This window comes from Schistocerca nitens, chromosome 9, assembly GCF_023898315.1.
Source record: "Schistocerca nitens isolate TAMUIC-IGC-003100 chromosome 9, iqSchNite1.1, whole genome shotgun sequence".
Classification (NCBI taxonomy): domain Eukaryota; kingdom Metazoa; phylum Arthropoda; class Insecta; order Orthoptera; family Acrididae; genus Schistocerca; species Schistocerca nitens.
The window spans coordinates 432,145,624-432,168,737 of NC_064622.1; the positions used below are offsets into that span (position 1 = coordinate 432,145,624).

Here is a 23,114-nt window from a genome sequence, read left to right on the forward strand (position 1 = left end):
GTCCATGTTTCCCTACCATATAACATATATTCTCAGAAATTTCTTCCTCAAATTAAGGCCTATGTTTGATACTAGTACACTTCTCTTGGTCATGAATGCCCTTTTTGTCCATGCTAGTCTACTTTTTATGCCCTCTGTACTCCATCTGTGATGGTTATTTTGTGCCTAGGCAGCAGGATTACTTAACTTCATCTACTTCATGACCCTCAATCCTGATGTTAAGTTTCTCACTGTTTTCATTTCTTCTACTTCTCATTACTTCCATCTTTCTTTGATTTACTCTCAAATCCATATCATGTACTCATTAGACTGTCCATTCCATTCAGCAGATCATGTATTTCTTCTTCACTTTCATTTAAGATAGCAATGTCATTAACAAACAATATCATTGATACCCTTTCACCTTGAATTTTAGTTCCCCTGCTGAGTCTTTCTTTTATTTCCCTCATTGCTTCTTTGATGTACAGACTGAGGAGTAGGTGACAAAGACTACATCCCTGTCTTACATCCTTTTTAATCCAAGCATTTCGTTCTTGGTCATCCAATCTTATTATTCCCTCTTGGTTATTGTGCATATTGTTCATTACCCATCTCTCCATATAGCTACCCCTATTTTTCTCAGTATTTTGAAAATCTTGCACCATTTTACATTGTAAAATGCTTTCTCTAGGTTGACAAATACTATGAGCATGTCTTAATTTTTCTTTAGTGTTGCTTCCATTATCAATCGCAACATCAGAATTTCCTCACTGGTGCCTTTACACTTCCTAAAGCCAGACTGATCGTCATCCAACACATCTTTAGTTTTACTTTCCATTCTTATTTATGTTAATCTTGTCAGCAACTTGGATACATGAGCTGTTAAGCTGATTGTGCAATAATTCTCACACTTCTCAGCTCTTGGCAACTTCAGAAATGTGTGGATGATATTTTTCATAAAGTCAGACAGTATATTGTCAGACTCATACCTTCTACACACCAACGTGAATAGTCATTTTGTTGCCACTTCCCCCAATGATCTTAGAAATTATGATGGAATGTTGTCGATCCCTTTTGCCTTATTTGATCTTAAGTCCTCCAAAGTTCTCTTAAATTCTGATTCTAATAGTGGATCCCCTATCTCTTCTAAATTGACACCTGTTTCTTCTTCTATCACATCAGACAAATCTTCTCCCTTGTAGAGTCCTTTAATCTACTCTTTTCACCTTTCTCCTCTGCATTTAACAAAGGAATGCCAGTTCACTCTTAATGCTACCACCCTGGCTTTCAGTTGGACAAAAGGTTAATTTGACTTTTGTATACGCTGAGTCAGCCTTTCCGACTGTCATTTCTTTTTCAATTTCTTCATATTTTTCATGCAGCCATTTCATCTTAGCTTTCTTGCGTTTCCTATTTATTTCATTCCTCAGCAACGTGTATTTCCGTATTTCTGAATTTCCCTGAACATCTTTGTATTTCCTTCTTTCAGTGATCAGCTGAAATATTTCTTCTGTTACCCATGGTTTGTTTGCAGTTACCTTCTTCATACCTATGTGTTTCTTTCCACCTTCTGTGAATGCCCTTTTTAGAGATGTCTATTCCTCTTCAACTGTACTTCGTACTGCGCTATTCTTTATTGCTGTATTTACAGCTTTAGAGAACTTCAAGTATATCTCATCATTCCTTAGTACTTCCATATCCCACTTCTTTGCATGTTGATTCTTCCTGACTAATTTCTTAAGCTTTAGCCCACTCTTCATCACTACTACATTGTGATCTGGGTATGCCTTACAATCCAGAAGCTGATTTTAGAATCTCTGTCTGACCATGATGTAATCTAACTGAAATCGTCCCATATCACCCGGCCTTTTCCAAACAGAACAGAGTATTTGCAACTACTAGCTGAAATTTATAATAGTACTCAATTAGGCTTTTTGCTCTCTGATTCCTTGTCCCAAGCCCATATTTCCCTGTAATCTTTTCTTCTACTCCTTCCTCTACAACTGCTTTCCAGGCCCCCAGCACTATTAGATTTTCATCTCCCTTTGTGTATTGTGTTACCCTTTCAATATCCTCATATACTTTCTCTCTCTCTTCATCTTCAGCTTGCAACATTGCCATGTTGCCGGTGTTCATTTGCTGTTGATTCCGATAAGAATAATTCTATCACTGAACTGCTCACAGTAACACACTCTCTGCCCTACCTTCCTATTCATAATGAATCCTACTTATGTTATACCATTTTCTGCTGCTGTTGATATTACCCTATACTCGTCCGACCAGAAATCCTTGTCTTCTTTCGATTTCACTTTACTGACCTCTACTAGGTCTAGATTGAGCCTATGCATTTCCCTTTTCAGATTTTCTATCTTTGCTACAACATTCAAGCTTCTGACGTTCTGCATCCCTACTCGTAGAACACTATCCTTAATTATTCAATCTTTTTCTCATGGTCACCTCTCCCTTTCTATTCTAGTGCCCATCCCAAAACTAGGAAAAGATAGTATGATCCCTAACTTATAGCTTTGCTGCCATTTCTATTGTATGAAAGACTCTTAAATGACACTTTGACTCTTGAATTGTATTTTGGAGGCCAGGTACCTACTCTCTCAGTGTGAGCCTAAGAGAGATCAATCAGTGTTTGATAATCTTACCTTGCTGAGAGATACGGTACATACAACCTACCTGCACCTTTCTGTAGTCTTCTTTGAGACATAGGAAGACTAAGACCAGAACAAATATGTCCAACAACTTCATGAATGTGAAGTGTGAAAAGACCTTCCCCCCTAAGTCACACTTCTTGATCAAAAGCTATTATTATTACAAGGTAACTACCAACTTGTCATGCTTCTTGTTACAAGGGTATGGTTATACCCAATGCAGTGCATTGAGTATCATTCTTTTTGCCATAATGATAAACTATAATAGATCTAAAATAAAAAGCCCAGTAAATACTCTTTGTTTATGGATGGTTTCTGACATTTCTGTCCTTTCTCCAGCCTTTGAACAAATATCATAATTTATCTGAGAATTAAAAAGTTGGAATAATGGGTTGAAGGAACACGTTTTAAAAATTTTCATCAGAGAAGACCATTTGCAAAGATTTTAGCCATCCTCAACTCTTATAACTTACCCAAACTCCATGTCAGTTGTACAATTTAAATTTTAATCATATAGGTTCCTTGGCTTATCTCATCATGACAGCTTGACTCTATTGCCATAACTGAAGGAACCCAGATGTCAGATAGTGCTTAAGATCTTGAAGGGTGCTTATGGAGCTGACAGGTTTGGCCTCTGGTAATTCTACATGGCATTTTTTCAGCATTATGATTTAAGACTCTTGACACTATTAACCATGAAGAGGGTATTAAGCTTGTGCACATTTAAAGGCCTGATATTTCATTTATGCTCTGAGGCCAGTGAGCCACAATTCTCAACGAGGCACTAACTCCTCAAGGTGGGTCATGCTCAGAGTGTCTACACCCTACTGCAACCATTCCCATACAATAATGCATTGTATTTTTACTAGCATTATGATTTTACTGCTTTGTGTATTAACAGATGCAAGTAGTTGGGTATTCTTGAATGTTCCATTATTTTTCCAGATATGGTTCAAAATTCTATATTGCTACCCTATCTAACAGGATAAGGAAAGGAAGTGTTTTTGTGGATTCGAACCAAAGCATGAGAACTGCAGCAGTCCTATCGTAAATTCAGCAGCAAAGATGTTTGTAGTGACAGTTTTTTTTGTGAATTGTGGTTCATTTGTATCATAATGTACATAATCTAAAGCATTTGATTCAGGTATAGGAGATATGTCAAACTGTGGTAAAAATTTCACCAAAGAACAGCTGATGTTAACAAACAGCATCTTATTAATAATACAATTCTGTTGTATATACTTACAATAATATATAACACTCAATTACCCCTTTCTCAAATTATAATTTTATGCTTTATGAATTCTTGAATTGAATAGTACCATTTCTCCCACAATATCTGCTGTAGCCTTGGTTTTCGTATTTCTGGCTTCATATACAATACGGAGTGTGGGTAGCATAAAATTATTTTTATTTCTCGTGTTACATGTATGGTTAAAATGATTCTCCTTAAATAATTTTTGTGTGCTGTGTAGGAAGATTATAATTTCATAAATCTTTGTGGAGAGAACACTTAGGATTTGTAGTTTCCGTTATAATGGGCAATGACATTGTACACACTTATCAGACAATTTTTGCTTTGCAGTTTCATTATTTGAGATACACTACTTAACCTTCCACTATGTGGAATGATTGCATTTTGCTTATTTATTTCTGTGCTAGCTTTTTACCCATGGCTTTATCCCCTAATACATATGACATAAGTATTACACACAACCACATTTCCAAAGTGCCTCTTTGCCCAACTCTGCCTCTTCCCTCTCTCTTTGTCCACCTCATTCTCCAACTCCCTCTTTCCATATCGCCTTCAGCCCTCTCTAAGTCTATCTCCTCCTACCCGATCTTATTATCTCCTTCTGCCCCCTCTACGTCCATCTCCTCTTCCCCTCCAGTATCTCTCCATCCCCTCCTTCCCCAATCTCTCTCATATCCTCTTCCTTCCTTCTACAGACCATTTCCTCATCCCCACCTTTATGTGTCCATTTCCTACTCCCCCTCTCTCTGTCCATATCCTCCTCCTCACTCTCTCTATCCATCATCTCCTCCCCCACTCTCTGTGAGTCTCATCCTTGCTAGGTTCACCTCCTCTTTTTCTTCTGTTTGTTCATCTCCTCTTCAACTTTACTCTATCCATATCCTCCCCTCTGCTTCTCTCTGTCCATTTTCTCCTCCATTATTTTTCTGTCCATCTTTTCCTCCTCCCTCCCTCTCTCTCTCTCTCTCTCTCTCTCTCTCTCTCTCTCTCTCTCTTCTCTCTCCTTCACACTCTCTCTCTGTCCAGCTCATCCTGCCCCCTCTTTGTGTCCATCTCTTCCTTCCCACTCTCTCTGCACATCTTACTACATCCCCAACATTTGCTTCCATGCCCCATCAAAATTGGAGGTGTTTCTTACCTTCACAGCACATCTTTCCAGACAATAAGTAGTAATTGTACTAAGTTTGATTGAAAATGATCCTTTTGTTTAGGAGAAAATGTGGAACATACATGCACACACATGCATACACTCATTTTTGTATTTGTATATTTGATATGATATGATGCAACTATATATATTTCAGATATAGATGTATGATGTCTCCACTAACCAATTTTTACCCTCCTATCAATCTCTCCCTGCTTCCACTGGTTTCAACACACACTGTCAAATATCCACCTGCCTCCTCACATCCTCTACCTTATCCATTTGCCTCACAACATACTTTCTCTCTTGCACCTCACACTGTCACCCTCTTCAAACTGCCTCCTCACACCCTCTTCCTTTTCCATCTCCTTAATAGTCATCAGCATCTTCCACCTGCCCCACACCTCACATCCTCCACCTTCCATCTTTTCTCTGTGCATCTCCTCCTCCTCCTCTACCTGTGTATCTCCTCACCCCCTCACTCTCCATCCTTACTGTCCTCCCCCTCTCTGCAACCATCTCCTCACCCTCCATTCTCTCCATCCTTATTGTCCTCCCCCTCTCTGCACCCATCTCCTCACCTTCCATTCTCTTTCCTTTTCTTCCTCCACTCCACTCTTCATTCATTATCTTGCCCCTCTCTCTCTGTCCATTTCCTCCATCCCTTCTTGTTGTTGATTACCTCCTCCTACCCACTCTCCATCAGCCTTCTCCTTCCCTCTATCTGACCATCTTCTCCTACCCACTCTCCATCTATCTTCTCCTCCCCTCTCTCTCACCATCTAATCCTCCCCTCTCTCTGTCCATCTCCTCGTGCTCCCTTGTCCTGTCCACCCCTTCTTCCCCCTCCACCTCTGTGTGTCTATATCTTCCTTCCTTCTCTCTCTGTCCATCTCCTCCTGCTCCCTTTTCCTGTCCACCTCTTCTCCCCCCCCCCCTCTCTGTGTGTTTCTTCCTTCCTTCTCTCTCTGTCCATCCCCTCTCTCTGTGTCCATCTCCTATGTCACCCCATTTTCCCTAACCCCCCCCCCCCCGCCCCTTGGAGGATGGTTCTTATTAAAACAGTTCTTCTTTACACACAATAAGGAGTAGATGTACAAAGTTTGGTTGAAATCAATCCAGTGGTTTAGGAAGAGATGTGGAACATACATACAGACACACATAGATGCATTTGTATTTATGTACTACCATTTTCCCCATGGCTTTGCCTACATATGTCTTCAGTATATGTGTTGAGCACTCCTCCTCCTCCTCCTCCCCCTCCTCCTCATCCTCTTATCTGTATCCACCACTTCATCCCTTGGTTGGTCTACCTCATCATCTCCTCTCTACCTGTCCGTCTTCTCCTCCCTTTCTGTCTCTCTTCATCTCCTCCTCACCCTCTCTTTGTCCATCTCCTCCTAACCCTGTCTCCAACTATATCTTCATCCCCTCAACCTGTCCATAATCTCCTCTACTCTCTCTGATCATCTCCTCCTCCCCCCCCTCTCTGATCATCTTCTCCTCTCCCTTCTCTCTGTACATCTCCTCCTACCCCCTCTCTATGTCTGGCTCCTCCCCTCCCCTCTACTGTCTACCTCCTTTGACCTTCTCTATGTCCACTTTCTCCTCCTCCTCATCACTGTTTATGTCCATCTCCTCCTCCCCTCTTCTTACCCATCTCCCCTTCCCCTCTCTGCAGGTCCTTACCCTTCTTATCCCCCTCTCAATCCCCTGCTGCCTCCTCTCTCTGTCCACTTGAAGCTGACCCTATCACATTGTGCATCCACTCTTGCACCTCTCCCTATCTAACCCCACCTGCCTCCCCCCCCCCCCTTTTTCAGTCCATACCTGCTCTATCCATCTCAACCTACAACCAGCTGCACCTATCCGCACTGTAGCCCTGCAAAACAAGTCAACAATGCAGGCCAATACCACTCCCACAACATGCCTGTTACACAGCACAGTATCCATGTATCCATGTAAACCATTTTTCGTCACAGTAGATTGACAACCAAACCAGGTCGATACAGTGGACCACTACTACTCCAACACTTCTGTCATTCAGGGTAGTGTAGTGTCGAGAGCTGCATAACTGCTTCTTGTCTCTGACATGGCTGCCGGTAAAGCAGGTTGATAAAGCATGCTGATATCATTCTCACACAACACTCCTGTCAAGCAGGGCAGCCTATATGACAAGGGCTGCAAAAACCTCTTTTTGGCTGTATCTCCACTTGTATTGAAGCTAGGAGGTTATAAGCAACACAGTGCTAATATTAGTGAAGTCTGCTATTCTTGAAACAAATTTTGCACCAATCAGCCCAGTGGTATGGGAGGAGATCTTGGTCACACATACACACATGATGCTTTATGTGATATTAGCATTTTCCCTATATATTTGCTTGCTTATGCGTTCAAAAATGGTACTGCACACATCTCCTACTCCCCTCTCTCTGTTTCAACCTCTTCCCACATCGGGCTGTCATCATCCCATCTCTATCTGTGCATTTCCTCCTCCTCTAACTTTTCAACTGTCTACTATCTGTCTACACTGTCTAGCTACCTCCTACATCTCCCACACCTCCCCTCTATAAGTCCATCCCCTCCTCCCTCTCTATCTGACCACCTTTCTCTCTGTCCATCTCCCCTGCTCCCCTCTCTCTGTCCATATCCTTATTTGCCTTTTCTATTTGTTAACATCCTCCTCCTTTCTTTCCATATCCAATATGTCCTCTTGCCCTCTTTCTCTATTCCATCTCCTTTCCTTCCCTCTCTGTCCATCTCCTCCTGACCTATCTCTCTGTTCACCTCCTACAGCTCTACCAACCTAACCATTTCCTCATCCCCCCTCTCTCTGTCTGTTTTCTCTTCTCTCCTTAGTCATCTTCTTCTGCACCTCTCTCCCTATAATACTCATTTTCCCCCTATCCCTGCCCACCACTTCTGCCCCCTTTCTCTGTCCCTCTTCCTCTTTGCACTCCCTCCTGGTTCCTTCTTTCTGTCCCTTACTGCCCCCTTCTTCTTATCCATCACCTCCTTCCCCATCTCTATTCATCCCCTCCTCTATCCATGCACATCTGTGCATGTAGACTCAGTGGAACAAATTGATAAATAAGTCCAATACTTCCCCAAAAAAAAACACTTGTCTTGCAGATGGGAACTGAAAAGAAAACACATTGTAGTCTGTATCTCTGATCATGCAGTTCAGCCTGTAAGACAGGGCCTGATAAAAAAAGGTGTTTACCTGTATCTCTGCTCCTCTTGGAGCCAGGTGGTTGTAAACACTGCAGTGCTGATACTCGCGAAGTTTGCAGTTTGTATGCCAGTAGATCTGATACTGGTGAAGTTTGCATTTTGTATGCCAAATTTATTGAAATCAATCAAGAGATCCTGGACATACATACAAACAATCATCCACATATTATGCCTTTTCTCCAAGGCTTTGCCTGTGTACATGAATGCCACATACAAAGTGCACATCTCTTGGTCCATCCCCTCCTCTCCTCTCTCTCCTCTCTCTCATCTCCCTATCTTAGTACCTCATCCCCAACTTCTCCCTGTCCATCTTGCCCTTGACCCTCTCCCTCTGTCCCTTACCTCCTCCCCCTCTATTTTTACATTTCCTCTGGTGCCCTCTTTTTTACCTGCCCCACTCTCTCCATATCAATCCCCTCCCACCTCCTCTCTCTTTCCATCTCCTCCTCTATACATCTCCTCCCACCCCCCTCCAGGCACACCCTTCTACATGTATAATCCCTGCAAAAGATGTCAATAAAGCATCCTGATACAACTCCCACAACACACTATATGCAAAGCCTAAGAAATCTGTTTTTCCCCATGAACTGTAGGCTTCTATGTGAAGCAGGTTGATAAAGCAGGCCAATTCTATTCCAACACAACATGTGTGTTGCACTGTGCAGCCAACATGCCAGGGGCCGGAAGACTGTTTCTTGTCCCTGATGTGAAGGCTGCCCTGCAGAGCAAGTAGACAAGGCAGGTTGACAATTCCCACACAACACACCTGTTGTGCAGGGCAGCCTGCATAGCAGGAGCTTAAAAAACATGCATGTCTGTATCTCAGTGAGTATTAGAACTAGAGCCCTATAAGCCCCCCTGTGTTAGCCATCTTGAGGCAAGGAGACTGTGTGTCAGATTTGGTCCACTTCAGTCCAGGGCCTGCAAGGAGTTCTTACACATAAATACATATGCTCAGCTTTAAAAATATATACTAGTCTTTTCCCTGCATGCTCACACACTTACATGTTTGACCCATATACTACACTTTTCTCCTCCCCCACTCTTGGTCCATCTCCACCTCCCTCACTCTGCCTATCTCCTCCTCCTCTCCTTGTCTATGTTCTCTCTACCCAGTTTCTCTGCCAATATCCTCATTGCCCTGTGTTTCGCTCCTCCTCAGTCCTCTCTCTGACCCATCTCCTCCTTTCCCCCCTGGCTGCAAATCTGCTCCTGCCCCATCTCTCTCCGTCAATCTCCACCTGCTCCTTCCCCCTCTCTGCATCTTGTCATTTCCCACTCCCTGTCCATCTACTCCTCTCACCTCTCACTTTCTGTCCAGCTCCTGCTTCCATGCCTCCCTCTTGTCCATCTCCATGTCTAACCTTCCTCTCCCTATCCTCCTTCTCCTGTTCCCATCTCCTCCCTACTCACCATATTAATCCCTTCTTTCATCTTTCTATCGATCTTTTCCTTCACCTCTACCTGCCAATCTTCCCCTTCTAATCGTCTCTGTGTCCCTCTCCTGTGTCCTTCTTAATGGTCTATCCCTCCTTCTACCCTCTCTTTCCCAGCCACTGCCCCCCCCCCCACCCATCACATCTATCCATTTCTATCCCCCCTCTCTGTCCATCCCCTCCTCTATCTATCTCAAGCTTCACACATATAGCCTCTGCAAAACTGGCCAATAAAGCAGGCCTATACTACAGTGACAACATGCCTGCTGTGCCAGGCAGCCAACACATCAGGGGCCCCTAATGTGTAGGCAGCTCTGCAAAGCAGGTCGATAAGAGCAGCCAATACTATGGCCACACACCAAGCCTTTCATGCAGAGCAGCCTAAATGGTAGGGGTTGAAAAAACATATCTCTGCTCTTTCACAACTTCAATTGAGGCTTATAAACCCTAAAGTGCTGATACTCGTGAGTTTGCTGTTTGTGTGTCATATTTGGCTGAAATTGATCCTTGATCCTAAGGTTTGGGAAGACATGACGTAGACACACACATATATATACCTTTTCTGCATGGATTTGCCCACCTACATATTGTCACACATATCGTATGCACATCTCTTGGTCCATCTCCTCATGCTGCCTTCTCTGCCTATCACTCTCCTCATCTCCCTATTTGACCTTCTCCTCTTACCACCTCTCAGACCAAACCCTCCTCGCTCTCCTCTCTCTGTCCACTTCCTCCACCACTTCTCTCCCTGTTCATAACCTCCTCCCCTTCTACTTCCCCTCTCTCAACCTGTCCGCCTGCTTAGCTCAGTGGTTATGTGCTTGCCTACCATTCAGCAGCCCTGAGTTCGATTCCTGGCTGTGTTAGAGATTTTCTCTGCTTATGGACTGGGTATTGTGTTGTCCTCATCATCATTCATCATCACTGACATGGAAGTCACCCAGTGTGGCATCACTTGAAATAAAACTTGGAGCCCAGCAGTCGAACTTCCCTGGATGGGACCTCCTGGTCAACAATGCCACATGATCATTCCACTTCATTTTTTTTTTCGCCCAACCAATCTACTCCTGGTCCTCTCTCTCCCTATCCAGCTCCTAACTCCAACCCTCCTCTCTTCATCTACTACTCTACCCATCTCAACCTTCCCCCAGGCTTGCTCATTCACATGTGAAATCGCTGCAAAAGAGGTCATTAAAGCAAGCCTCTCACGCAGCATGGCCTGTATCCCAAGGGTATGGAAGGCCTTTTTTCCATCATGTGTAGGTTGCCATGCAAAGCAGGTTGATAACTTTCCCACACAACACATCTGTTGTGCAGTGGAGCCTGTATGGCAGGGGCTTAGAAAAAAACAACTTGTTTGTCTTTAACTCCATAAATATTAGAGATAGAGCATTATAGCCCCCCCCCCCCCCCCGGTTGTCCCTCACCTTCATCAATGTGTTCCTTCATAATCATACTCACCAAGCTCAAACCATGCTTGATAGCCTCTACTCCTTTCACAGAATCCTCTTACTCTATGACCACAATTTCCTGAATTATATTACTTGTAGTGTTTCAGGATATTTGTAAACATCGCAACACACCATTGGAAAGCTGTTAACAAGACATGCTTGTGAATAAATTGAATAAGGATTAATGTAGTGGGAAAGGAAAGCTGTGTGTTTTCCTTTCTTGTATGCAGTGAATGTGGAGCACTGGTGGAGCCGGCAAGAAGAGGACCAGTAAAAATGGTATTACAACCACTGGTTGTCTGGAAGTCATTTGTGCCATGGTGTAGCAAGTGCCTAAATCTGAGAGCCATGGAGTAAATGACACACCAACAAAGGTGTAATGAACAATTGAAGAGTGGTAGTTGTTTTTCTGGTTTTTCTCTCAGGTCCTACAGTATGCATGTATGGATGTTTGTATGTACTCAGGAGAGTGGTGTTACTGTAGAAATTGTTAGTTGTGTTGTGGAAAGTAATAATAAAAATGTTGGGCAAAATATACCCCCATTTGAGAGAAGTGTGGTTATTTATTTAGTAACACAATAGAAAGAACTGCAGAAGAATTCCAGGGATCTTCACTGCAGCTGGATCGACAGGGGGGTGGCACGGAAGGACCCGGACCAAAAATAGGTGCATTGGGGTCGGCAAAATATTGCTGTGTTACAGTATATCAGCCATGGATGCAACTTCCCATTAGTGCTGGACTAAGACCCACCACAAATCTTACCAAATAAACAGCAGCAGGAAAGAAGGAAAGATACATGCCATACTGCAATAATGACTCTTGCCCTTCAACAGTTGAAATAACATTTCCCACATCTTCTGAAGAAGCTGTCCCAGCTGCTCATGTCCCATGCCCACATTGGATTACCTATAACCAGGGAAGGGCCTAACACTGTGATCCTAATTCCTGTCAACCCCTCGTATGTCCCTGACCATTACTTGCTGACTTACTGTGCCTTCTATACACCCAAAAATTTCCTCTATGCTCCATGAATCAGACTGCTCCTAAACACCCATCCCATAACTTTGTTGTAAACCTTTCTGCCAAAACTATGACTCCTGAAAAAGTGTCAGTACTTTCTAACCTTCATCCCAAAACCTAATTTCACAGGACCTTTTCCCTTCACATATTCTACACAGTCAAAAAGTTCTTTCACCAGACACCCCACTGACAACAGCCAACCTAAAAGCCATCAATAAACTTGCATAGAACAGTTGCAGCTTTCCTCCAATCCTGACCCTCCTTGCCTTCTACCCGTTCATCTCCCAATAATCTTTCAGGAATTCCTCACTTCTAACGTGACTTCATCTACTTTACCTAAATCCCTTCCTGGTGAATCCAGCAAAAGTTCTATGGAACATTCCACTATCTGTAACCTGAGGAACAATCTACACCTGATCACCCTTGCTGCAGACAAAGGCTCCACCACAGTGGTCATGAAAAGTAGTGAAGATGTGGCTGATATTCTGCGTCAAGTTTCTGACACCTCTGCATACAAACCTTATGACACCTAACACCTGAATCTATCTCCCTTCTCACACCAGCACCCCCACACTCCTCCTTTTACCTACTACCCATACTCCATAAATCCATTTCCACAGGTCTCCCTACTGGCTGTCCCATTGTGGCTGGATACAATACTCCCACTCTGCCTTTGTTGACTAACACCTTCAAACTTTTGTATGTAATTTCCTTTCTTACATTCAAGAAATTGCTCACTTCGCTCACTGCCTCTCCATAATTCCTGCCCCATGACCAGCGGACTCCTTGTTGGTCACTGTGGATGCAACATTCTTATACGCCAACATCACCCAAGCCCATGGTCCCACAGCCATGGAAAACTACTCTTCCCAACATCCTCTCTTTCGCAATCCACCTAGCCAATCATACCCTGACCCACCATTAGTTGACTTTCAAAGACCAACTTTAAAAACAAGTATGTGACACTGCCATGAGTACTCACATGGCACCATCCCACGGCAACTTATTTATGGGCCATCTGGGGAAATTCTTCCTATTGAGTCAATACCTAAAGCCTCTCGTCTAGTTCAGATTTACTGATGATATTTTCATGATCTGGACTCATGGCAAGGACAGATTTTGCTCTATCCTCTGTGGCCTCAACAACTATTCTCAAATCCACTTCACATGGCCTTCCCTGGCTCACTGGGCCACCTTCCTAGATTTCAATCACCACCTCGCACATAGCTCCACAAAGATGTCTGTACATATAAAGTGCTCCAACCACCACTTTGACAGCTGTCACTCATTCCATGTCCAGTACTCTCTTCCGTAAGCCTAGTCCTCCATGGATGTCACATCTATAATGGAAAGCAGGATTTGTAGAAATCTACCAATAACCTTACCAGAGCATTTACTGACAAACAATATCCTATCCAGCTCATCTGTAAACAGGTCTCCCATGCTATGTGCTCCTCCAACACCAGTAAACCTGTTAACCAGCCACTGAACAGCACTCCTCTGATAACCCAGTATCACCCTGGCTTTGCAAAACTCAACCCCATCCTCCACCAGGGCTTTGACTACCTCACATTGTGCCCTGATATGAGTGATGTCCTACCTAAAAACCTACCCACAGCCCCCAAAGTAATGTATTGCTGCCCACCCAACCTACAGAATATCTTTGTTCATCTCTATTCCAATCCTACTCCCATTCCAGCACCCAATAGACCATTCTCTTGTAGCTGGTCCAGGTGCAAGACCTCTGCAACCACCCAGGATCTACTACTGCAGTCCAGTTTCAGGAACTCCCTACAAAATAAAAGGCAGGGCACATGTGAAAGTAGCTATGTTATATTTTAGCTATTCTGCAATTACTGTATAACATTTTATCTGGGTATAACGAGTAATGAACTGCCTACTCACATGAATGGTGACTGCAAAACTGAACTTGCTGCACACCACAATGCAAATGACCTCAACATCTGTTTAACTATGAAGGCCATTTTGATACTCCATACCAGCTTAAGTTTCTCTGAACTACGCAGGTAGGAACTGTCTCTCCAACATATACTGCACTCTTGCAGTCCCCCTTGGTTAAACTTCCACTGATTTGTTCACACTGCCTCATCTTGTATTCTTCCTCTCTCCTCTGTCAATACCACTCTTTTTTGATCCAGATCATACACTACTTCATCCCATCACCCTCCCTCCCCTCGCTCTCCCTACCCCACCCTTCCCTCTCTCTCTGTCTCCCACCCCCCCCCTCGTCGCCCCCTCTCCTCTGCCCCCATTTCAATCCCTCTGTCTTCCCCCTCTTCTGCTTTTCCCATTTTCCCACTCAGTTCCTCTTCCCAATCCTCTTACACCAAATTTTGTTGTATCCTCTACACTTTTTTCATCTTGTTGTGTAGCTGCAAAGTCATTTGTCTAAATACCTGCCTCTTTCCTGCTACCTCCTCCTTGCAAACTTCCCTACCCCTCCCCATCTCCATCAGTGCACACAACTGCTTTTCAATAACTGTGTATCAAAAAGTAGTCTTGCCATGGCCATGAGAGTGTGTGTTTTTTGGGTGTCTGTGTAGTCGTGTGTGTGAATATGTGTACTATAGCTGGAAAAAGAGCTAGTGTTCAAAAACCAGTGTAATGCTGTTTCTGTTATGTGTTGCTGTGCTCCACACATCGATCCACAACAGGTGAGTGGTTGCCTTTCCCTTAGTTTACATACTGCTCCATACAGGAATTCCTTAAGTTCTCTTTTTTTAAAATTTCACTGCAATCTTTTTTTAGCCATTGTACCAAATGTTTTATGTTCTACATGCTTATTGCTGTTTATTGTGACTTTTCTTTAATTTGTAGAAGAAATGTAGCTAGTATAAGATACATTAATTTTATATAGTAGTTGCTCCTCTGTATAAATGTATTCCTTGACTGTTTCACACTATTAGAGGTACTTTTTTATGGTCAGATTTACAGAGAGCAATAAATAAACCATCAGATTAACCACTAACCAAATTTAATGATGAAACATTATTAATTTCTTATAAGATAGAACAATTAATAATTGTTGATGTACCTTGTTAAAGTCTTGAATAGCCAATACCCTACTAGAATAATCTGATTTAGTCTTCCAATATGGGACCATGTCAGCAATTTTTGTATCATCTTTGGGCAGGTTCTTCAACCTCACCTCAATAGCATCTTTTCCAAGTTCTTTTGCAATATGGTCCATAATGTTTTCAATGAATGCAGTACCTTCAGCAGAACCTACAAAATAGAAAATTCTAGAAATTTTCCTTTTTTACATTTAGGAATGCAATCATATTACAATGTTAACTGTTCATCTATAATTGAATAAGTAAATTACTTAAAAGCTCTTATGGAAAACTGGAAAAAATATAAAACTTCAATCACAAGTGGAGAAATGTTTTATAGTTTGCTCATAATCTATTCTGACCACCCCTTAAATCTTCAAGGTGTAAACTACATTATATATTTTGAACCTGAGTTTTTCGTGTTGATAGTTAACATATACAAATATAATGTTTTGGCCCTTAAATAGGATATTAGATGTCACAATCATTTAAAAGCTGATTACAGCTCAGATATCAACATGTAGCTTTTTTAAAGTAGGTACAAGGCTATTCAAAAAGAAAGAACAGATCTAAAACATTTGTGTTGTTGTGGTCTTCAGTCCTGAAACTGGTTTGATGCAGCTCTCCATGCTACTCTATCCTGTGCAAGCTTCTTCATCTCCCAGTACCTACTGCAACCTACATCCTTCTGAATCTACTTAGTGTATTCATCTCTTGGTCTCCCTCTACGATTTTTACCCTCCACACTGCCCTCCAATACTAAATTGGTGATCCCTCCATGCCTCAGAACATGTCCTACCAACCGATCCCTTCTTCTGGACAAGTTGTGCCACAAACTTCTCTTCTCCCCAATCCTATTCAATACTTCCTCATTAGTTATGTGATCTACCCATCTAATCTTCAGCATTCTTCTGTAGCACCACATTTCGAAAGCTTCTATTCTCTTCTCGTCCAAACTATTTATCGTCCCTGTTTCACTTCCATACGTGGCTACACTCCATACAAATACTTTCAGAAATGACTTCCTGACACTTAAATCTATACTGGATGTTAACAAATTTCTCTACTTAAGAAACGCTTCCCTTGCCATTGCCAGTATACATTTTATATCCTCTCTATTTCGACCATTATCAGTTATTTTGCTCCCCAAATAGCAAAACTCCTTTACTACTTTAAGTGTCTCATTTCCTAATCTAATTCCCTCAGCATCACCCGACTTAATTCGACTACATTCCATTATCCTCATTTTGCTTTTGTTGATGTTCATCTTATATCCTCCTTTCAAGACACTGTCCATTCCATTCAACTGCTCTTCCAAGTCCTTTGCTGTCTCTGACAGAATTACAATGTCATCGGTGAACCTCAAAGTTTTTATTTCTTCTCCATGGATTTTAATACCTACTCCGAATTTTTCTTTTGTTTCCTTTACTGCTTGCTCAATATACAGATTGAATAACATTGGGGAGAGGCTACAACCCTGTCTTACTCCCTTCCCAACCACTGCTTCCCTTTCATGTCCCTCGACTCTTTATAACTGCCATCTGGTTTCTGTACAAATTTTAAATAGCCTTTCGCTCCCTGTATTTTAGCCCTGCCACCTTTAGAATTTGAAAGAGAGTATTCCAGTCAACATTGTCAAAAGCTTTCTCTAAGTCTACAAATGCTAGAAACATAGGTTGCCTTTCCTTAATCTTTCTTCTAAGATAAGTCGTAAGGTCAGTATTGCCTCACGTGCTCCAGGGTTTCTACGGAATCCAAACTGATCTTCCCCGAGGTCGGCTTCTACTAGTTTTTCCATTCATCTGTAAGGAATTCATGTTAGTATTTTGCAGCTGTGGCTTATTAAACTGATTGTTCGGTAATTTTCACATCTGTCAACACCTGCTTTCTTTGGGATTGGAATTATTAAATTCTTCTTGAAGTCTGAGGGTATTTCGCCTGTTTCATACATCTTGCTCACCAGATGGTAGAGTTTATTTATTTATTTATTTACGTCCTGAATCTTTGTGGTACATATACCATACCTTAGATGTTGGACAAAATGATATTACATTAATATACTGTTACATTGGTGTATACATTACATTTATAAATCGTTACTTTTTTATATTGCTGTATTGTTACATTACATTTTTATATTGTTACAACCAACTTATTTTTCAAGATACTGTGTTACTGAGTAAAAAGAGTTTTCCAAGAGATATGATGTTACAGATTTTTTAAAGCTATGGATTTTGTTTATGGCCTTTAGGTTACTTGGCAGCTTATTAAACAAATGTGAACCTGAGTGATATACACCTTTCTTGCACAGTGTGGTATAACAATGATGTCTGTGTACGTCACTATTTGCCCTTGTATGGTGTTCATGTACAGATTTATTTTGAATAAATACATTTCCATTTTTTAGCATGCTTTTTTTTAGGAACATTACAACTTCTAGTATATAGATACATGGTAGGGGTAAAATCCCCAGTTCTTTAAAGAATGGTTTGCATGATTTTCAGCAGTTGGCATTTTTCATTACCCTCACAATCTTTTTTTGTTTCCGGAATGTGGTTATACAATGAGGAGAATTTCCCCAGAATATGATGCCATATCTTAATAGGGAGTGTATGCAAGCGTAATACACTGCTCTAACTGTTTCAGGACTTGTGTTGTTCCATATAATCCTCATCGCATAAGTCATTTTGGATAGTTTAGAATTTAATGAAGTGATGTGGGAATTCCATTTAAGATTGTCTTGTAAGTAGATGCCAAGAAATTTTGCTTCACTGACACTGTTAATTCTTTGGTTTTCCATTGACATGTTTGGTTTTAATGGGTTTTTATTTTGTTGTGTATGGAAGTGTAAGACGACTGTTTTTTGAGGGTTTATCAGTAATTTATTCCTCATAAACCACTCTGAGACATTTTTTTGACAGGACAGGCTCTCTCAGGGCTGTCAGTAGTTCCAATGGAATGTTGTCTACTCCAGGGGCCTTGTTCCGACTCAGGTCTTTCAGTGCTCTGTCAAACTCTTCACACAGTATCATACCTCCCATTTCATCTTCATCTACATCCTCTTCCATTTCCATAATATTGTCCTCAAGTACATCGCCCTTGTATAGACCCTCTGTATACTCCTTCCACCTTTCTGCTTTCCCTTCTTTGCTTAGAACTGGGTTTCCATCTGAGCTCTTGATGTTCATACAAGTGGTTCTCTTATCTCCAAAGGTCTCTTTAATTTTCCTGTAGGCAGTATCTATCTTACCCCTAGTGAGACAAGCCTCTACATCCTTAGATATGTCCTCTAGCCATCCCTGCTTAGCCATTTTGCACTTCCTGTCGATCTCATTTTTGAGACGTTTGTATTCCTTTTTGCCTGCTTCATTTACTGCATTTTTATATTTTCTCCTTTCATCAATTAAATTCAGTATTTCTTCTGTTACGCAAGGATTTCTACTAGCCCTCATCTTTTTACCTACTTGATCCTCTGCTGCCTTCACTACTTCATCCCTCAAAGCTACCCATTCTTCTTCTACTGTATTTCTTTCCCCCATTCCTGTCAATTGTTCCCTTATGCTCTCCCTGAAACTCTGTACAACCTCTGGTTCTTTCAGTTTATCCAGGTCCCATCTCCTTAAATTCCCACTTTTTTGCACTTTCTTCAGTTTTAATCTACAGTTCATAACCAATAGATTGTGGTCAGAGTCCACATCTGCCCCTGGAAATGTCTTACAATTTATAACCTGGTTCCTAAATCTCTGTCTTACCATTATATAATCTATCGGATACCTTTTAGTATCTCCAGGGTTCTTCCATGTATACAACCTTCTTTCATGATTCTTAAATCAAGTGTTAGCTGTGATTATGTTGTGCTCTGTGCAAAATTCTACCAGGCGGCTTCCTCTTTCATTTCTTAGCCCCAATCTATATTCACCTACTACGTTTCCTTCTCTCCCTTTTCCTACACTCGAATCCCAGTCACCCATGACATTTTCGTCTCCCTTCACTATCTGAATAATTTCTTTTATTTCATCATACATTTCTTCAATTTCTTCATCATCTGCAGAGCTAGTTGGCATATAAACTTGTACTACTGTAGTAGGTGTGGGCTTCGTATCTATCTTGGCCACAACAATGCGTTCGCTGTGCTGTTTGTAGTAGCTACCCGCATTCCTATTTTCCTATTCATTATTAAACCTACTCCTGCATTACCCCTATTTGATTTTGTGTTTATAACCTTGTAGTCCCTTGACCAGAAGTCTTGTTCCTCCCGTCAACGAACTTTCTCTAATTCCCACTATATCTAACTTTAACCTATCCATTCCCCTTTTTAAATTTTCTAACCTACCTGCCCGATTAAGGGATCTGACATTCCACGCTCCAATCCGTAGAATGCCAGTTTTCTTTCTCCTGATAACGACATCCTCTTGAGTAGTCCCCGCCTGGAGATCCGAATGGGGGACTATTTTACCTCTGGAATATTTTACCCAAGAGGACGCCATTATCATTTAATCATACAGTAAAGCTGCATGCCCCCAGGAAAAATTACGGCTGTAGTTTCCCCTTGCTTTCAGCCGTTCGCAGTACCAGCACAGCAAGGCCGTTTTGGTTACTGTTACAAGGCCAGATCAGTCAATCATCCAGACTGTTGCCCCTGCAGCTACTGAAAAGGCTGCTGCCCCTCTTCAGGAACCACATGTTTGTCTGGCCTCTCAACAGATACCCCTCCATTGTGGTTGTACCTACGGTACGGCTATCTGTATCGCTGAGGCACTCAAGCCTCCCCACCAATGGCAAGGTCCATGGTTCATGGGGGGGCTAAAACATTTATTGCTGCCAAACTACAAAAGATAGAAATGTAATTCCAACATTCCTGGAAAGAGAAAAGTTGAAATTTTTATGCAGTAAGTGGGAGCATCATGTGTTACCTGGCAAATATTAAAACTGTGACTCATTTCCTGCCACAAACAGAGCAGCTGGTCTCTTGTTATGAGATTCACAGCTTCAGCATCACAATGTTGCATCCTTTCAAGAGTGTCAGGCATGGGGGGATAAAAATGCGGTCCTTTACATAACCCCTCAGATAAAAGCTACAAGGAGAGAAGTCAGGGGACCTGGGAGGCCACCAGCAATGAAGTTCATCTTATGCTCTCACTCTTCCAATCCATAATCCAGGAATGGTGTCATTCAGGTAATGTCAGACATGCTTTAGGAAATTCTCTAAGCAGGTTCGACATTACCTGGGTGGTTTATAGTATTGTTGTAAGATGGCCTGCACCTACGAAAATTTCAGTTTCCACACTGTCTGTGTAGCTCAATGGCTCTCAAAATTCATAAACGTGATTTCATTCCTCATTTGCATCTCAATTATTTTCTTTTGCCACTCAACAGATTTGCTTTTTGTTTACAGTCATAAAAGTAAGAAATCCTTTATTTTAGTGTTTGTTTTTCTTTTGGTTTAACTATGTCTGCTTTATTTATGATGATTTATAAGCAAAAGAAAAGTATTTTTCTGTCTTATTTATCACTCAAGGAAATGAAATGAAGCCAGGTTAACTGATAACGAGGAAAATGTATTAACCAACCTGGAGCTCTACACCATGTGTTGTTTGGTAAATCTGTGAAGACAGCACTAGCTGTCACTTTCCATGTACTTTTGTCATAGCAGTTCTCTAGATGGCCAAGGGCAAAAAGAGCAGGAGCATCATTGGCTGAATTCCCACAGTTATGGTACATGTTTGCTTCCATGTATGTTATGGTTCCATCATCCTCCACTCCAACCTAAAAAGAAATGCAGATTTGAATTAATCAATTGCTGAAATTCAATTTTAACAAATATAAAACAAAACACAACCCTTGATCATCACCGGAAGTAATGTGTGTTCTATTAAAAATAATTATTTATGTAGCACCACACAAAGGAAAATACTGTTTATGCAAACGCGCGCGCGCGCGCGCGCACACACACACACACACACACACATATATATATATATATATATATATATATATATATATATATATATATATATATATATATATATATATATGGTTATAATAGAGGGAAACATTCCACGTAGGAAAAATATATCTAAAAACAAAGATGATGTGACTTACCAAATGAAAGTGCTGGCAGGTCGACAGACACACAAACGAACACAAACATACACACAAAATTCAAGCTTTCGCAACAAACTGTTGCCTCATCAGGAAAGAGGGAAGGAGAGGGAAAGACGAAAGGATGTGGGTTTTAAGGGAGAGGGTAAGGAGTCATTCCAATCCCGGGAGCGGAAAGACTTACCTTAGGGGGAAAAAGGACGGGTATACACTCGCACACACACACATATCCATCCACACATATACAGACACAAGCAGACATATTTACAGACCAAATATGTCTGCTTGTGTCTGTATATGTATTAGATTAACTCCTGGTATACAATACTTTTTTTACAAATAACTTATTAAATAATTTAATACCATATTGTTCACTCATTTCTCACTATCAGCCACTGCACACACTATACACACATTGTTTCATAATACTTCACTCACTACACACACACACACACACACACACACACACACACACACACACTGGTGACCTCTGGGCCATTTTCTGTACCGCAACTTCCCATTTGCTATCCTGAAAAGCTGAGTTAGTATCGCTCCATAATGAGTGAGATGTTGAGATCAGAAAGAGGAAGAGGTGTTAGTATTGTGCTATGCATAGCTTGGGGGTAAGTAATTCTAGAAAGGAAAAAAATAAGGAAAAAAACATAAAGTGAAGGTGTTATGTGGAATGTTGGATATTTTATAATAATTATCATTATTATTATTATTATTTATATAACATTTTTCACCAAACCCCTACTCTGGTTTAGCTAAGTAATCCTTCAATGTATAAAATGTATTGCATAACAGGTACTTATTACAGTCATTACATCTATGATATGTATCATGCATACTTCACCACATTTGTGACTTCAGTTTTCTAATTAGCACCTGTTCCTCAGAACTTCAGGAATGGGAACATCTTACACAGCTTTTCTGTTACCACTTGGCCCTGCTCAATTCATACTTAACTCATCTGTTGCTGCCTACATGCCCTTTGCCCACAATTCCACACATCCTTCCACCTATTCCCACCATTGTCCTCAGAGTCTTCTCATTCATCTTCTCCTTTTCTTCAACCTGCCACTGGCAATCACAGCAGAGAGCTCAGCTGTGGCATCGGCAGCATCATGGTAGTCAATGTGTTAAAAAGAAATTGAATATGTAACAGTAGGTCAACTTTTGAAGTAGTTTTCTCTTACCATTGTTTATATTCCAGCCAGGATTTTCCTATATAGCAAAATAATGTTGAAATGGATCTCAAAGTGTGAAGATTTGCTGTTACAGAATAGTTATCACATGTGACAAGAACTGCCTCAGAGGTTTTGCATTTCTCTCTCCCAAGAAAGGCAATGCAGTATTTTTGAATTAGTTGATTTCATAAGTAAATCACTGACGGTATGAACTCCAACCATTGTCTTCTCTCATCATCTAGAATTAAGGGCAACCTGTCACTAATTATCTTACTGATGCAGTAGACAGTATAGTCAGCTTCTGGGCCGTGGGTGATCCACTTTCTTTTTAGTTCAGGGAGCATTGTATGATCTCATGAAAATTATTTGAAGTTGGATAGTTACTGCAGAACTTATTATGATCTGAAACATTTCTAATATGTGTATACTTTAGATTGAAGATCCTAATGCAGATATCAGGGTGTCATCAAATTGATCATCTCTTTATATCATATCAACTACATTTCTTTTGAGCTTGTATTTAGTTGAGCTAATTGTTCACACTCTTGGCTCAGCTGCCTTT

The 23,114-nt window shown here is 41.3% G+C and overlaps 1 protein-coding gene across 1 annotated transcript in view; it reads right to left on the reverse strand.

Moving 5' to 3' along the window:
• LOC126203718 (uncharacterized) overlaps positions 1-23,114 on the reverse strand; it is a 276,111-nt gene that overhangs the window by 32,525 nt on the left and 220,472 nt on the right. The window contains exons 18-19 of the mRNA XM_049938093.1: positions 20,831-21,026; positions 15,242-15,432 (exon numbers count right to left, since the gene is read on the reverse strand). Coding sequence (XP_049794050.1) covers positions 15,242-15,432; positions 20,831-21,026 — 387 coding nt within the window. The remainder of the gene's footprint in view (positions 1-15,241; positions 15,433-20,830; positions 21,027-23,114) is intronic.